We start from the raw sequence: 17,318 nt of genomic DNA, 5'->3' as shown, positions 1-17,318 counted from the left end.
TGGCAAGCCCGGCCCGAGCAGCACGCACACGCCCGGCCTCCTCAATCTCCTTTCTCCGCTAGAATAATATTGTTCCTAACGACGTGGCCGGAATAGACACTTGCGTATTAAAAGTGAGGGAGGGGGGGAGATGAGAAGGGAATATTTAGTGTAATCCAAGTGCTTGATTATCCATATTCTGATCACAAAGAGTTTCTGAGGCCTGCTGGGAGTGATTAGATTAATGTAATGCGGTTTGAAGGGTCTGTGTTTTCTCTCTTAATTTGGGTCATTACTCGGAAAGCAAGCGTGAGATCATTTTATCTGCATGCAAGGAAAGATAGTCATTCAGGAGCGGTTTAAACACGCCGTAATGAACCGACCCCGAAAAGCGGCGCTGGGAAACTCCGAGCCGCCCTTCGCGCTGCCGGTCGGGGCCGCGCAGCCCCGCCGGGGGTCCTGCCGGGGCTCTGACCCCGTTCCGGGGGGCGGCAGCAGCCCTCTGAAGCCGCCCGGCTCCCTCCCGCCCCGATTTTGCTCCTCGGATGCTCAGCGGGCCCGGGAGCGGCAGGGCCCGGCTCCCGCAAGCCGCGCTCAGCCCGCACGGGGGGATGGCACCGTGCAGCCCGGTCCCCGCTCGGGCCGGGGCCCAGGTGGGAAATGAGACACCTGCGAAGGGCCGGTTTATTGTCCCGTGATAGATATAGATATAGATATATTCCTCACTTATTCGAGCGTACATTTAAAATGGAGATTTACAGACACGTATAAAGAGCGCTGTCCTGGCGCCGGGCGGGGGGCGGCCAGCCCGGCCCGTCCTGGCCCGCTCCGGCGGCGCAACGCGCCATTAAATAAGATTCCTCTTATATACAACTGCGGCTCGGGGTCGCTTGCTACCGGCGGCTGAGCTCGCTGGGAAAAGGACAGAGAAGCGAAGGCTGGTTTGGATAAATAGTGCTGGCCTGGTTGAGCAGGTCCGAGTGTGGCGGCGCGCCGGGCCCTTAGCTCTGCCCGCTGCGCCCAGGGTCCCGCGGCGGAGGAGCGCTGGAGACGCTGTCGTGCAACTTTCGGACGTGCTTCTTTAAATCAAAGTTTCTGCAAAATCCTTTCCCGCAAGTGACACACGTAAAGGGCTTCTTGTCATTGTGGGTGTGCATGTGGAAAGTCAAGTTATAGATCTGGTGGAAGGCTTTGTTGCAAATGGTGCACTTGTACTGCTTCTCTCCGCTGTGGGTCAGCTTGTGGTTCTTGTAGTTGCCTGCGTAAGAAGAAAAAGATGGAAAAGGGAGTTACCCGAGGGTGCCCGGCCGCACGGTGCACAGGTAAGGGGGGCATTAGGAAGCGTCTCCACCCGCACCCCCGTCCCACTTGTCAAACTCGGTCCTCGTCAGCGCGGAGCAGCGCGCAACTGGCACGGCACAAATGAGAGGCAGGGTCAGCCCGCTGACCCGCGGCAAACGGAGGGCTCTGGATTAGGACCAAGGCCCGGCACCTTTCATTTAAAAAGCATTTAGGGGGAACCGTCAGCACTGCCCGGCGATGCGGCCCAGCTTAGAGGGAAAGTAATTGGGAGCGGCGGCGGATCTGCCCGCGCCCCTCGCTTTCCCCAGCCGGGCAGGGCTCGCCGCGTTTAATCCTCGCTAATGATGGACGAGGGCCCCGACGCGTCCCGGCTCAGCTCACCTTTCTGGTGGAAGCCCTTGCCGCAGAACTCGCAGACGAAGGGCTTGTAGCCGGCGTGGATGCGGATGTGGGTGTTGAGCGTGGAGCTCCTGTTGAACGCCTTTCCGCACTGGTTGCACTTGTGGGGTTTCTCCTGCACCGGGGTGCGAGAGGCCCGTCAGTGGGGGCTGCGCGGAGAGCAGGGGCGGCCGCCGCTTCCCGCAACCCGGCCGCCCCCCACCTACCTGGGTGTGGATGATTTTGTGCCGGCACAGGGTGCTGGCCTGGCGGAAGCCCTTCCCGCAGACCTTGCAGACGAAAGGCCGGGCCCCCGTGTGCACCGGCATGTGACGGGTGAGGTTGTAGTGCGCGTTGAACACCTGCGGGGAAGCGCCGGGAAGGCGAGGTCAGGCACGGCCCCGCCGCCGCCGCCGCCCACGGTTCCCCCAGCCGATGCCGGCGCCCCCCTTACCTTGCCGCAGACCTCGCAGGTAAAGTTTTTGGGCTTGCCCTCCGCCGCCCCGCCGCCGCCGCCCCCCATCTTGGCGTGGCCCTTGGGGGGGCCGCCGCGCTCCGCCGCCGCCGCCTCCTTCATCACCTGGTCCAGGTGTCCCGGCAGCCGCTCCTTGTGGGCGAAGGGAGGCGGCGGCGGCAGCTTCTCGGCCGCCAGCCCTGCCAGCTTGGCGTTCTCCAGCAGGAAAAGCTTCTGGTGGGCCGAGAGCCCCCCCGGCGACGGGGCGCCCAGCAGGCCGGCCGGGAAGAGCTGTCCGTGCAGGAGGTCGGCCGGGTGGTACGCGGCGTCCAGGTAGTTGAAGTAGTAGAGGGAGCGGGGGGCAGCCGGAACGGCCCCTGCCTGGTGGATGACCTGCGGCTTGATGAGCCGGCCGCTGGGCTGGCCCAGGGCGAGCTCTGCCTTGCAGCAAACGCCGCAGTTGGCTTTGCAGAGCCCCGCACCGCCCCGCAGGCTGCTCTTCCACAGCTCCGAGTAGTTGAGAGTCTTGGAAGGCAGCTCGTAGCCCAGAGGCGGGATGGGGATCACGCAGGGCAGGGGCGAGCACAGGCTCAGCGGCTTCTTGCCTGGCTCCGGCCCCGGCCCGCCGTGCCGCTCCTCGAAGGCCGGCTTGGGCTCCGACGTCTTTGCCATGATCCGTTCGATGGAGAAGGCCAGGGTCTTGGAGGGGTTAGCGGTGGCGGCTCTGCCGTCGTGCCGGGGGCAGGAGGAAGGCATGACCGTCTCCAGCGACCCCGGGCTCGCCATGTCGCTCCGCCGTGCGGGAACTTGGTGTGAGCAGCGACTCGCTCCCGCGCTCGGCTCTGCATTCCAGAAAAGCCAGGAGACAAATCAATTTAATAAGCACCTTGTTCTCCCCCCACCCCACCCCCCACCGGCACCCCCTCCCTATTTACATTCAAATGAACATATTCAAGAACAATGGCACGTAGGGTACCAGATTACTGCTCATTAAGCGGAACACGCTAAAGTAACATGCAAGCTAGACCTTGTTAGTATTTAGAGAGAAAAAAAATAAAAGGAAAGAAAAAGAAAACCCCTCCCCAGCCCAATGCCACCCAGCCGAGCCCCACCGATGGCCACGGTCCGGGAAATGCGGGAGCAGGGGCGGGGGGCACGGCGAGGGGCGGCGGGGCTCGCCTTGGGACCACTTACCTTTGCCCAGCTCCGAGGAGACTCATCCAAGCAGCGCAGCGTGGCCACAGTCACATTTTGATAGCAAACATCTTCCTGAGCGTCAGATCACGGTCTCGAACATTTAAAGCTGACATCATATGAAGTCACTTTGAGCAGAATGACATGGGGATGCCACCATGGATCTTCCCCAAGCCGAGGCGCCGGGCTGGAGCGCGGTGGGTTGGGGCAGAGAGAGGAAGACGAGCCCCCCCTCTCCACGCACAATTTCCTTCCAGTTTAAGACGCACAAATCGCTCGTGTGCGAGCTGGGTTTTTCCTCTCTCTCTCCCTTCTTAAAAAGCAACTTGCAAAGCAGAGGAATCGTTTTGCATGTGGCAAATTAGAAGGCAAGTGCGATTCACAAGTTGGGTGGAAAAGAGTGCTCCAGTTCTTGCTGGGGTTAGAAGAGCCACTCCGAATGAGCGTGAGGATTTTTTTTTTCTTCTTCTTCCTTTTTTTTTTTTTTTAAGAAGGGGGAGAATGATTTTTTTTTTTCTAAAGCAACTACCACGCAACCATGCTCGAGTTATTTTGGCAACCCATCTGCAATCAGCTCCGTTGCAACCGAGCTGGAAGATAATTAATAAATTGTCACTTATCTGCGAGCCTCTCCAGCATGTATAAATTAATAGCCAACCCATTAATTAGGACAGTGTATTAATGTTAATTAAACTTAAGTTTAATTCTAGCCCTCTCCCCTCTCAGGGTAACTGGTGATTAGCCTTAAATAAATGCGGAGGGAGTCGTGTCCAGGACTCGCTTTCGCTGCTGAAAAAAATAAAAAAAAATAAAAAAGACCCGTGCTCAGCGAAGGGAAGTTCTGCAAGTTGTCACCCCCTAAAGGTATCCGCTGCCCCGGGGGGCACTCGGCGACTCCCCCTTGCCCTTGTAGCCCTTGTCTCTCCCCCCCCCCCCCCAACACTTTCTTCTTCCCCCTTTCTCCCCCGCCCCCCCAGATAGGCGAGGCTACATTATAGCGCCTGGATGCCGGGGTTTCTTTCCTTCCTCTCTCTAATTAAAACACCGTGTTGCGGGAGGGGAGGATTTGCAGAAACCTCAGATGCGAGGACGCGGTAATTGAGAGAGTCCCGCGTACACCTGTTTGGGGGGGCCCGGCTGCAGGGCAGCACCCCCGGGCTCTGATTAGCCGCCCCGTCCCTCGCCGGGGCTATTCAGCCGAACCAATTTTCCCCCGGCGATTCAGGGCGCTCAATTCTCTTTCACTTGTAGCCACTATAGCGCTGCGTGGAACCTGGTTTTGTGTGTTTCTAAAATAAAGGGGAGGATTATCCGGGGGAGAGGGGGGGGGGGGGGAGCGGAGGGTTTAGATTGAGCCTGGCCAGAGGTAAAGCAAGCAATGAAAAGGCCCCTATATATATATTTTTCCCCCTCCCTCGCGCGTCTAAGAAAGTTTAGAGGAATTCGGGGGTTTTGTGCGGCGCTGACAAAGCCGCGCCTCCTCTCCCCGCCGGGACAGCTCGCTGGCGGCTGTTTGCAGACAGGCTTTTTCACCTGCGAACCACAACACGCTCCAGAAACAAACTTTAAAAGCGGCGGCCGTCCCGGGCTGCCTGCGGGCAGAGGGGAGCGCCCACCCCGGGGGGACACCCCGGCTGGAGCATCGGGTGCTGGCGTCCGCCCAGCCCTGCCCGCCCGCAGCGGACGGGTCAGCGGGCACGGGAACGGCGGAACCGTCCCGCTGCCGTGGGAGAGGCTGGGACGGGACCGCGGAGAGCCACGGAAGCCGTGCCCGGTATCTGGGCTGCGGGAGAGCCCGGCTGAGCCCCGGGGAGGCACGACGCGCTTGAGCCGCGGTGCCCGCCCAGCCCGCGCCTCCTCCGGGCAGCGGGAGCGGGCGGCGGCTGCGCTGGGCTGGACTCCGCTCGCTCCTGGTGCTCGCCGGCTTTAGCGAAGTATTTAATTAGCCTCCACAAACTTCTTTTCCTCGCCTGCAGATTATACTGAGTGGAGGGTTGGGAACTATTTTACACCTTGCCACTCACATGTTAATTAATCTCTATCTAACCCTAATTGCAGTTTATTCAAGCACCGCTCAAACAGCTCACCCACACAATAAACACTGGGGCTGCTTTTATCCATATTACTCCCCGCTCACACGTTGAGTAATTAACTCCAGTACCAACTAATAGTGCAAACAAATATTTTCTGTAAACGAGATGATTTCGGGCAGGATAAAAGAAGGGCTGCGGAGCCGGGACCGGGAGCTCGCTGCCAGCTTCCCCGAGCCGCCCTCGTCCTTGCCGGGGTGTTTGCTGAACCGGGTCTCTCTTTCCCTCCTTCCCTGGCCAAGGGGACAGCTGGCGGCTCGCTGCTGCGCACCCACCGCCCTGCTCGGGGCAGAGGGTCCCGCAGGCCTCGGGGCTCCTGGGGGCGAGGAGAGGCAGGAGCCCCGGGGCTGCGTCCTTCCTGCAGCCCGGAGAAGCTCCCGTGCATCCCGAGGCCGGGTACCGGCTCGGGCCGCGCCGCCGCCTCCCGGCCAGTTCGAAACCGGGTGCCGCACGCCTTACGCATCAGGGCATTGAGATCCCGGCTAAGACCCGGGCATCAGAGCTCTGTATTTTAATTGAAATCGCAGGTTTAGGCACAGCTGGAGGCCGTCTCTATCGATTCGACTTCTGCTGTTCCGGCGAGCATATTACAACTGACTGACTTTGAGACAGCTGCCCCAGCCCCACCGCCTGCCCACCACCGAGCCCGAGCCCCTCTGCTCCCGGAGTGCCACGGGAGGGGTGGGTCTGGGGGCCCGAGCGGCCCGGCCCGGCTGTGGGAGACAGCAGCGCCCGCACGTCGGGCGCGCAGCGGGATCCCGGCTCGGCCCCGCGTTCCGCCTCTCCCGTGGAGGCATTTCTCCCGTGGGGTTTTAATCCTTCACCCCCGACCTTTCGAGGGAGAAATGGTTTGCGGATTTTTCCCAAGAAGGCGCACGCCGCAAAGACGTTCCCACTGCGGACGCGATCGCTTCTCCGGTTATTTTTACGCTGCTGCCTCCCCAGAAAAACGAGTGCGGGGCCCGGGCGGGCCGGCCCGGCCCCGTACGGGACACGCGGGGTCAGCCGGGGCTTCTCCAGCGCCCGCTCCCCTCCAGGGTCCGGTGTGCGCCCCGCAGCCCCAGCCCCGAGCGCTCCCCGGCCGCTGACATCGAAAACCGCTGCGGGTTCCCCTTTCGCTCCTCCACACCGAGCCCCGCTTGCTGAGGGGCTCCCGGGGACCGTCCCGGGTGGGTCCCAGGCGGGCGGGCCCCGCAGGCTCGGCCCGGCTCCCCGCGTCCGTCGGGCCGCCTCCGCCCCGGCAGTCGGCACTGGGCATTTCTGCTCCACTGGAAGATAACTTAGGATCCTCCTAGTTATTTAACTTGGCAGCTGCTTAAACTCCGCAGTGGAAGCTGCCGAAAGTTATTAGCATTATGCTTCAATCTCCCCGAAATGGTGGCTTTGATTTCCACGCTGCTTTGCTTTTTGTAGGTATTTTTCTAAATACTTTTCCCCCCCAGTTCTTTTCCCTATTCTTTTTTAATGGAAGGTGATGGACTGCCGGGTGAGCCACCAGCCCAGGCAGTTCGGATGGGGCTGTCTTTGTGAGCCAGGCTGGGGGAGCAGCTTTTTCTGTGGCTTTGCAGCTTTGTGCAAGGGTGCGCTGGAGGGGCGCAGGGCTGGGCTGGGAGAAAGGCTGGGCTGCGGTGCTGCCCGGCCCCGGCCCCACCGGGCTGGATTTGGGTCCGTCTCCGTGCAAGGCAGCAATCACCACCTCGAAGAGTCAGCCCAGGGATGCTCCCAAGGTGTTGGCCGCAAGTCAGTTTGCAGTGGTCAGAGGCTGTTTGGACAAATTAATGAGCAATGAACAGAGAAGTCAGGATAACAAAGTTTGGGGTAGAGGTGAAGTGAGGGTTGTTAGCCATGTGAATTTTTCAGGTTATTCCTTTGAAACTGCGATACTTGGTCCACGGGAGCAGTACCCTTGCAGCTCTGTGTGCCTCAGTCCCCACGGGCAGTCCATCCTCTTCTGCAGGGCCCATAGCACTGGTGGGGTGACCCTGCTTCCCTGTCACCCCATGGACACTGCCTCACTGGGGCAGGAGTACTGGCTGGCAAGGCCACCTTGGGTGGAGCAGTGGCTTTGAGACCCTCCAGAGTATTTTTTCATTCCTTTTATTGAGATAGGTACATTATTGCCTAACTATAGGCAGATAATTTTATTTTATTATTTTAGATTTTTTTTTTTTTTAATTGGGGAGCTAAGTTTTTGGAGCACTGTACAGGTTCCAGAGGAAGTGTGGTTAGTGGGATGTTGGAAGCAAACTGGCCCAGAGTCCTTGCATGGCTGTACTGGTCTATATTGTCAGTGATGGAAGGAGTAACATCGACATTTCCAACCTGAATCCAATTTTAAAAGCTGGTAAGTGACCTGCTTCTAAAACCGTTTGAAATCGAGTCCCACTGCAAAGCAACCGGCAGGGCACCGTGGCAGGAGCTGCACAGAGTGCCTCGATGGCAATCAAATGGGCTTATGTAATTCTAAAAATGGCAACTCCTTACTTGCCACATCTCTTTCTGTCTGTGCGGAGAGTCCTGCAGAGCTGCCAAACAGAAGCAATTGAATGAACTCTTTTCCCGGCTCATTCCTCCTTCCGCAGCTCGGAGAAAGTGAGCCAGAGCCTATTCTAGTTTGCCTGTCAACAGGAATGGTAACTAACGGCTCGATCCCAGCCAGGCTTTCTGCCCCAAAAACGCTGCCTGCCTGCCTGCCTGTGAGGAGCAGAGAGAGACTTCAGGAGGGAAATCTAGTCCCTGGTGTGAGACTGGTCTAGCCCAGGAGGCAGGTGAGGAGTTGTTGGTATCCACACCATGTCCAAAGCCAACCTGTCCAGTAATGCAAGGAAGAAATTGTTGAAAGGGTGAGCTGCTATTCTCCATCTTTATTGTCAGAAATAGTCATCCTTCGCATTGCAGTAATGGAGCAATGCTGCTTTTCATTTCTGAACACTGAAACTGTTCCTTCCTAATGTTTTGAAATGTTGTACTTTTTTTTTTTTTTTTTGAAAGAGTGGGAGCTTTTAAGTTTTCCTGGGTTTGTAGGGGTTTTTTCCCCTTATTTTCTATTTAGGAGAAAAGGTGGGAGGAAGTAGAGAAGGAGAATATAATGGGGGGATGGCCTTGTTCTCACTTTCCTACTGAAAACGTTTCAGGAAAAGGAACAAAAAACAGTGAAAATGGGTAGAAGCCCACTTCAGTTTCATGTTCCTATTCCTTCCTTTTTTTTTTTTTTTTTGCTTGAAAGAAGGAAGGCCGAAAAAGTAAGTGGGACAAACTCCACGTGTTTTGAATTATTCTCCCTTTAATGAGATAGAAAAACATCTCATTTTCAAAATTACTTCCTTTTTCCATGAAGAAAATCAAATAGAGAAAGAATCTTTCCAAAACCAATCTTTCTACTGTCGTTTTGCCACTCACTCCTCGCTCAGTGTTGTCCAGTCTTTCTGGTGATGCCATGCCAGGTTGTTTGGGATTTATATTTGCCATTGTTTGAACTGTTGTCACAGGTGCTCTTATCTGCTGCACAGCTGGACTCCATGGGCTGCACCTTGGAGGTGGCAGCACCTTGTCCCCTTCCTCTGGGGTGTGTGGGACCAGCTGGACTGCAGCATCCCTGTCCCTCATGGTGGCTAAGCCAGAGACAGCCTGGCAAGGCTCCCAGACTGACAAGTGAAAGTGTTGCTGTGCTGCTTGGGCACAAGAAATGGGTTGATTCATAAAGACATGATCTAGAAAAGCCACAAAAAATCCCCCCCAACAAAGAGAGCCCAAGCTAAAAATCCAGACCTAGTTACTGGAAGAAAAAACTTCAATGCACAACCCAAGTATTTCCTGAATGTTCAAGAACACCCACAAATTATGTAAAAATAGATGATAATTTATTTATTTTATTTAATTATGAGCCTAAATTGTGATTTTGGAGTGGGGGTGGGGCTGGAGATAATGATATTATAAAAAAGAGTTGTGCAAAAAGCTGGGGCAAGTGATCAGCCCTGGGGCACAGAGGAGCTGCTTCAGCTCTTCCTCACAAAACACAGAGCACTGCAGAACCCACCAGGAGCTCTGGCACTTCTTGGATGTGGAGGACCTGACCTGTTTCTCCATGGGGAGCTTTAGGCTTTGGTTCCACAGTCCCCCAGTGGATGAGGCTGGTGTTCATGGCCATGGCCAGTTTGTGCAGGAGGGTCTGGCTCATCAATTCCTGCTTATACACCAAGCACACGATCAAGGGTAGATCTGTCGTGGTGAGCATTAGCTGCCCCTGCTGGGGCATCCTCCCCATCCCCTTTGGCTGACTCCCAGAGCTGCTGAACATGGCTATGGGAGATGTTCCTGTCCCTGACATGAGGGTCTGGATGGGCGTGGAGGCTGCCACATCTCTGCCTCTGATGTAAAACCAAACCCGCAATCTTTGCCTCTTTAGCTGGATAGAAAAATACCTTTCCTGCGATCAGAGTTCATCACCACCACGTTCACTACCAGACTTTGAGCTATTTATCTCCTCCTACCTCCCTTGCAGTGCGTGCTTCTCCTCTCCAGCTGACAGCCTGGGACAGCCCCGACATCAGCTGCTTGTGGAGCTCTCTGTGCAGAAAGCCAGTCCTAAACTGCGGCCTTTGCTCCCCCAGCTGTCACATCCTCCGGGATCTGCAACAAGTCCTGATTTTACAGACCCCATCTTGACAGTCCCCAATCTGATCTGACCACCTGGTTTGTTTTTGAATCGAGCACTTGAGTCATAACATTTCTGTTTATTTCAACAACTGTATTCCTTGCATAGGAAATGAGCCAAGATGGTCTAAGGCGGGGATAGCGAAGCATGTCATGGCTGTAATTACTTTTGCTCTCCCAATATAAATTTTTACAGTATAATCAAAACCTTATTTTCGTAGCACTGGACTCTGTTATTGACTTAATCTTCTTAAGTGCTCCTATTATTCCAGTGATTTCATCGTTGTATGTTGATTTTAATCTTTTGATCTCCATATTAGCTACTGCCTGTAACTAATTTGTTGCTCAGTGTTTTTCTTTGTTTTGACCTGTGAGGCATTTTCCTCATGGCACACAACTCTGCTGGCAGATTGCATATAATCTCTGCACTTTTTTTCTCCCATATTTTGCATAGTTACAACAAATGCGGGTTTATGACTTGAAATGGAATATGTATCTTTCAGAAAGGCTGAGGAAAATATCACTTCAGGTTTAGCTTGAAAGCCTAAACGTGTTTGACTAAAGGAAATATGCAATACAGCTCACCAGAGAGAGGTGTCACACAGACTTTTTTTAGTCCAGCAAGTTCATGATGGGTGAAAACTGCAATAATTTTATTATATGCAGAAGAGTTCTGAAAGCAGTGCTAGACCTAAGATGAAGAGGGCTGGGTTTTGTGAATGGCTCAAAGGACTCTCCTAGCCAAGCTTGGCTTAATACAACAGTGGCTTTGTTGAATCCTGGCAACATGGAGCAGGTTTTTGAACAAATATTGGTGATGGAAATGCAGAGTTCTGAACTTCACAGCCAAAGTGCAGAGGTTGACATAGAGCTCAGCTGCATTTTGGTTGGCCATTAAAGAGCAGCTTTTCCCTTTGATAGTTGATGGTTTAATCTGTGCTGATTTATCGTGTGCTTTGTTTGCATTAGCTTATTCTTTTAAAGCTTAGAGAAATAATTTTTGCCTTAGGTTTGCTGTGACTTTTTAAAAAAGAACACAGCCTGAATGTTGGCAAAATCATCTTTGCTTTGTTGCATGCCTGTTTATGCTTCTGAACACAAATTGTCTTCTAATATTTTTGACGTTTTGGTCACTAGAAAGGCAGAAAAGCAATTTCTAAGATGCCTATGGGCCAGAAGACATGCATTACAACAGAGGGGAAAGAATCTGTTAGTTGGTGAAATATAAAACAAATTGGATGAACAGCTGCTGACACTTGTCAGTCAAATAGTTGATAGCATTTTCAGTCTCCATGCCACATGCTTTAAGTAAGTCTGTCAAAAAAAGGATATTTTCGCTGGACTTCCCTGTAAATATGAGAGAAGTTTTGGCCTGATCTATCATTTAAAATTTTGCTGGCAGAAGAATGAAATTTTCCTCTTTTCCCAAAACTGATTGACATAACTGTATGGGCAGATTCTTCATCTAGGTGCAGTTGTACTGACACCAAGTCCTTTGACTGCTGGAGCTCGTTCCATCACAGCAATGGGTTGAAGTGAACCAGCAGCAGATCTTTGCATCCCTCAGCCACCTTTGCCAGTCCTCTCATCTATCCACAAGCCCTTACAGGTGCTGCCCAAGGTGTAGCTTTGCTCTGCAGGACTCTTGTCTGTGGCCAGGGGGGACTTGAACCCAGACTGATATTTTTTTCAGGCAAAACCAAACCATTTTGGATTTGACATTTCTGCAGGATTGACCCAAGGTGGCTCTTCCCACTCCTGGTACCACAGTGCAGCACTCATGTAGGAGAGGGTTGGGCTGCCAGCACGCCCCTGGCCATGTGCAGGGTTAAAGGCAGTGGGGATCAGGGACAGTGCACTCCTTTGCTCAGCCACAGGCTGCAGACTGTGGAGTGGGAGGTTCAATCCTGCTTTGCAGCAATGCTGTAAGATCTTCTCCCTGCTTACACTAAAGTACATAACCTTGAAGCTCATCTTTTAGATGTAAATGCCTTAAAAATTGTGAGTTGGCTAATGCTTCCCTGTTCTGTGGTCAAGCCTCAGGGTGGAATTTCTGGGGTGCTTTTTTGGGGTTTGAGGACACAAAAAACTGTCACAGGCCATAGGGTCACTGCTCATGACAGGGGCACTCAGGCGAGGGTGCCCAGTCACTGCTGTTTTAGGGAGGCACCAATGTGTGTTAGCAATGCACAGCCAAGGACATCTCCTGAAGGCTGCACCCACACTCTCTCATTCAAAAAACTGAGCAGGGCTCACTATTTTGAAAGGTGGCAGGTGGAAGTGGGCTGTGTTTTTACCCAATAAATATTTTGTGTTTAAAAAAAAAAAAAGGGAGACATTTCCAGAGCAGAATCAAGCTGTTTCTCCAGCTCTGCTCTGCCTGACTGCCGGCAGAGCTATAAATTTCTACGTCCTTCAGTGCTCTTTGCTACCAGCCTGGTGACCACCCAGGCTTTCCTAGGACTTCCTCTTGGAGCTGTTGTCCTTCACACAAATATTTGGGGCAGCTGAGGGAGAGGATAAAGAGGGCATGAACACACGTGTGCAGCAGTGTGTGTGTGGGTCTCAACCCCCTAGAAAGTAAGGACAAGGTGGTGCTTGCAGTTTGTTCCTTGCTTTCTATCTTGTGAGACTTGCTTTATCAGGGAAGTCCTAGGAGGGTTTCAGGGTGGGAATGAAGGCTCCTAGAGTAATGAGGTCAAGGAATAGATATTTTTTTGTTTGCATGCCAGTGGCAAACCTGCATCTGACTGCCTTTGATAGACTGACTATGACTTAAACATTCAACTATTACCCCAGCTCCCCTGAGGACTCAGGGCCACATATAAAATGTGGGTAAGAAGAGGGAAAAGCTTCCTGTGTCACTGGTCACAAAGCTGTACTCCTGCCTAAGTCCTCAGAAGCAGCTTTTTCTGGCAAGGCTTCTGTCTACCAGCAGCACAGAGCAAGACAAGTATCAAGTCTGCTGGGCTACAGTCAGGGCTTAAAATTAATCTATTCTGGTGCATCAGATGGCTTCTCACCATGTAAATGGTACTAACTGTGCACATCCACCACCCACTCCTAAAGGGAGGCCCCTGCTAATGCCCCTGTTCCAAGGGGGTGGTGTTCCCAGGACGCCTGGGAAAGGTGGATGCTGAATGTGTAGGGTGTGACCATCCAGGTGGGGCTGCACAGCACCTCCACAGCAGATGCTAAACTCTGACACAGAGGGAAGGGACCCCAAAATCCAGCACTGCAGGTGAATATGCTCCAGGCTCCATAACTATCCCAGCCCAGTTCAGGACTCAACACTCCCTTCACAGGCAGTTCCAGAGGTCCAAATCTCCTCCCATATATCCAGGGTGGGTCTCATGTGATTTGGCCTCTCGAAGATGGTTTAAGTTTAGTTGTTCATTATGTCAGGAAGGCTCATCCAGGTAGGATGCTTTTCCATTTGCCCATTGTTTATTTGTGAGGGATGAACATTTGTCCTGGTTCCCCAGGCTGGCAACAGGTTGTTGTATTTGGGGGTAAAGCACACCAGTTCTTCTGCTCTCAAATGACTGAGACCTGGGCTAGCAGGAACCAGTTCTAGTGTGAATCAGCTGATGGGAAGGAGGGACTGCAAAACCTCTCAGAAAACTCTCAGTCCAACAGAGAATCACAGAATGGATTGGGTTGGAAAGGACATTAAAGATTATCCAGTTCCAACCCTCTGCCATGGGCAGGGACACCTTCCACTAGACCAGGTTGCTCAGAGCCCCGACCTTGAACATTTTCAGAGATCATTTTCAGGGGCATCCATGACCTCTCTGGGCACTCAGTTCAAGTGTGCTTCCATTAAACATGTTTTCCATCAAACCATCCTTTTAATTTCCCCTCAGGGTTTCTCTCTGCCCAGCCTGCTGCTGCACTAAGACTGCTTTGGGAGAAGTTAAATACAAACTGAGGCCTTTTGAAAGAAGGTAAGTGTTGGGTAAGGCTGGTGGCCATATAATAACAGGGGCTGAACCAGAGCAGACATCAATTACATGTCGAGGGACAAATCACAGGACACAGAGTGCAGATAATGGTGGAAACAGCTGTGGTGGTCATAGCAGAAATGCTCTTGTACCTGGGGAACAGACAGTGTGCTCCCAATCCTGACCTTGGGGAGCAAATCAGGAAACCATCTTCTTAATTAATAAACTAAAGAACACCCATGAGAAAAGAAAATGCCTTTATTCTGTGAGGTTGGGGCTCTTACATCTCAGCTTGTTTTTTTTTTTTTTTTTTTCCTAAGGCAGACATAAAAAGACTCCATAATTTATTATTAGGACATCTGAATAGTTATTTATTGAGAAGCCACAGTTCTCACACTTTTACAACTGTCGGCTTGTATAAGGCAAAAAAAGCAAGATGGATCACTATTTTACACAGAAAGTAAAAGCTCTGGAGAAGGAACTGATGGACATGCAGTTACTGGTCAAAATGCAATGTACATGACATATATAAAAACCATTGTGAAACAGAGGAATTGTAAATTATGGTTACAATCTACCGAAATAAATATTCAATATATTATTATAAACACATTTGTAGAGTCTAAGATTGTAATTAAAGTTGTCTTTGTACATACACGGTTATTTGAAATTTAAACAAAAATGTAACATTTAGAGGAGCAAACGTTAACATAAAACAACTGCTTTGGACTTGTAATGTGGCATGATATATCCATAATGATAGGATTAATCTGGTGTGGCAATTAGAATGACTAATCCTTTGGGATGTAGTCTCTATGGAGTTAACTGCATATTGAAGGGAAGAGCCTGGTACTTTAACAAGGATGCAGAATGATTCAAACGGCTGTCTGGGTTTGTTTGTTTTCTGGTTTTTAAATGAAGAGAGAGAACAAAAAATCATTTGTAATTGCCTGGATTTTCTTTTAAAAACAAAGCTGTTTTTTTAATTAATTTTAAGCACTTGGCATCCACAGAAGAGAAAGAAATGAAAGGACTCGAGTCACTCATCTTCACAACAATTTACCATCAATGTATATACAGTACATTAATGAAGCATTGTTTAAACTTTAATAACAGGGACACACCTAGGATGTTTTCTATGTAGTTTTTCCATTAACAGTATTAAACAATGGTGCTCCATATTGCTTATGAACATATAGATATGAAATTAGGAAACTGATGAATCAAAGAGAGGTGCTAATCTTATTACCACACAGCTAACATGGCATTTGTATTGGTAAACTTCTCATGGGCATTTAGAGCTGACATAAAAATTCCTAATGTGGCTAACTGAGTTACAGACGAGGTACATGCACGGATACCAGGCGACCCCAGCCGCTGCTCCAGCTTCCCTAGTCATCCTCCTCATCCTCCTCATCGCTGTCCTTCATGGTGATCCCCTGGAGCCCCCCGCCCTCGCTGACCGACGCCGTGGCCTCCTCCACCGTCAGCCGGTTCCGGATGGTCTCGTAGGTTTTGCTGTTCAAGGTGGAGTCCAGCACGCCTTGCAATCGGAAATCTCGGTACGTTTTCTGCAGCAGAGACAGGGACAGGTCAGGGCCAGCACCAGCTCCCCTGCTTTGCTGCAGGACCCAACCCGTGCCCCTGTGCTGGGGGTTTGGGGACGCTAATGGGAGAGGCTGGGAACCAGGGAAATCCCAGCCCTGGGGACATTTTGCATCACCTGGGAAGTGCAGAGGCCATAGGAGCATCTCTGCTGGCCACCACTCTGGCGTGGCAGAAGGGCAGAAATCCCTTTAGGGTGCCTTGGGCAACAAATTACAGCTCTGTGAGTCCAGCCCTGCCTTTGTGGGCTGGGCTGGGCAGCTTCAAAACAGCTCAGGGGAGCTGTGCATAGAGTGTCTAAAAAGACATCGGAGCAATAGAAGGGCTCAGCTCCAACTGACTTCCCTTGCTCCTGGATGTGTTCATCCCGCCTCTAATGTCAGTTATTTCTCTTCAAGCAGCAGGATGCTTATCCCTGTACCCACAGACATGATTACACATTCCCGGAATGCTCCGTATTAAACAATCCTACCTACAATACAGGGATTAAATAAACTAAGTTCAGGATACTGGACAAAATTATTGATGTATAAAAATAAGCATTGGGCACATGTTTCTTAAATCTCCCTTTCTTCACCTCAGTCTGGAATTGTATTTCCATGGTTCCCATACTTCCCTTGTTATTACAATTATTTGAATTTATGTTTAAAACCTTCTCAACTCTGTGAGATAAAACTCTGGTCTCGTTGTTCATTTAATTCTGCTCTGTGCTCTGCATAGAAACTATTTACTGTTCTACTATTTCAGAAGTCCTTGGGTTTGTTATAGCTGCTTCTGAATGTAATATTGGTATAAATAAAGCACAAGGAAAAAAAGCTTTCCTCAGCTAGCTGACAAGTAGGAATAATCTGTCTGTGCCTGTTGTTTTCTGTTATGAAAAGCACATTTAAAGCACATTTAATACATTTCAGTTTTAATTTATTCATGCCTTCAATGTGTTCACTGCACACAAGACCATAAACATTATAAAATACTAGACCAAAAAGCATTAGATAGAACCTAAAATGATCAAAAATATATTTACCCCCTTCTGTGATCTTATTATTTCATGTAAACCACTGTGATTTCACACTGAAATAATTATCATTAGTCCAAGGCACGCACACACACAGATATACACATACACGTGCACTTAAAGAAAAAAAATGCTACTTTCAGGGTATGTTATCTCACCTTTGTGATCTCTTAGAGTTGATTATATACACCCATTGTAAAAGAAACAACTTCAATTAACAATGAGAACAATCTCATTTGCATTCTGACAATAATCACGAGCCATAGCTGGGCTTAAATGTTTCTAGCAAAACAGAGTTAAAACTTTTGGGTTGATTTAACCCGTTTTAACACCAGAGCTCACTGGTGTGTTCAGTGAATTTGTCCACAAAAAGGCCAATTTTGGTGCACTTACTGTACAGGTAAGGTCAAATAGCAAGAGAATTTTCTTTTTGTTTTTAATGCAAGAAACTGCTTTGTTCTTATTTGCACACCTGTATTTTACATCTCTCTGCATTGAAAGTTCCTGTTTATCCAGTGCTACCTGCCATGGACATAGCTCCCTTAATTCTTTAAAATTTTAATGAATTCTGAATTTATCTGCCAGTGACAGAGCACAGACATGCAGGCACACACACCCATGCTCCTCCTGCCAGCGAGGGGCACTGGGAACACCGTGGGTGCTTACCTTTACTATCCTAATGAGGATATGTGCTTACCTTTACT

General features: G+C 50.9%; 2 protein-coding genes and 1 long non-coding RNA gene across 16 annotated transcripts in view; 1 reads left to right on the top strand and 2 right to left on the bottom strand.

Annotated features, from left to right (window-relative positions):
- Positions 1-662: 662 nt before the first annotated feature.
- Positions 663-4,523, bottom strand: FEZF2 (FEZ family zinc finger 2). 2 transcript variants are annotated; one of them, XM_072934719.1, is made up of 6 exons: positions 4,384-4,523; positions 3,308-3,897; positions 2,114-2,955; positions 1,887-2,021; positions 1,663-1,795; positions 663-1,237 (listed from the first exon to the last, which is right to left on the bottom strand). In XM_072934719.1, the coding sequence occupies exons 3-6, from the start codon at positions 2,897-2,899 to the stop codon at positions 981-983; spliced, it is 1,311 nt and encodes a 436-aa protein (XP_072790820.1). In that variant the 5' UTR covers positions 2,900-2,955; positions 3,308-3,897; positions 4,384-4,523; the 3' UTR covers positions 663-980. The 2 variants fall into 2 exon arrangements, with proteins under 2 accessions (XP_072790820.1, XP_030138779.1); XM_030282919.4 differs by lacking the exon at positions 4,384-4,523 and having other exon boundaries at positions 3,308-3,986.
- Positions 4,524-4,650: 127 nt separating this feature from the next.
- Positions 4,651-16,604, top strand: LOC140684917 (uncharacterized). Its single transcript, XR_012057893.1, has 2 exons — positions 4,651-8,240; positions 9,899-16,604. It is a non-coding gene; the product is annotated as an uncharacterized lncRNA (long non-coding RNA).
- CADPS (calcium dependent secretion activator) overlaps positions 14,338-17,318 on the bottom strand; it is a 206,109-nt gene continuing 203,128 nt past the window's right edge. For all 13 annotated transcript variants that reach the window (XM_072934705.1, XM_072934712.1, XM_072934707.1 and 10 more), the window contains one exon: positions 14,338-15,565. In XM_072934705.1, the coding sequence (XP_072790806.1) occupies positions 15,386-15,565 (180 nt within the window). In that variant the 3' untranslated portion in view covers positions 14,338-15,385. The remainder of the gene's footprint in view (positions 15,566-17,318) is intronic.

The sequence above is a fragment of the Taeniopygia guttata genome, chromosome 12, assembly GCF_048771995.1.
Source record: "Taeniopygia guttata chromosome 12, bTaeGut7.mat, whole genome shotgun sequence".
Classification (NCBI taxonomy): domain Eukaryota; kingdom Metazoa; phylum Chordata; class Aves; order Passeriformes; family Estrildidae; genus Taeniopygia; species Taeniopygia guttata.
The sequence above is the reverse complement of the archived record's forward strand: the minus strand, read 5'-3'. Positions and strand labels throughout refer to the sequence as shown.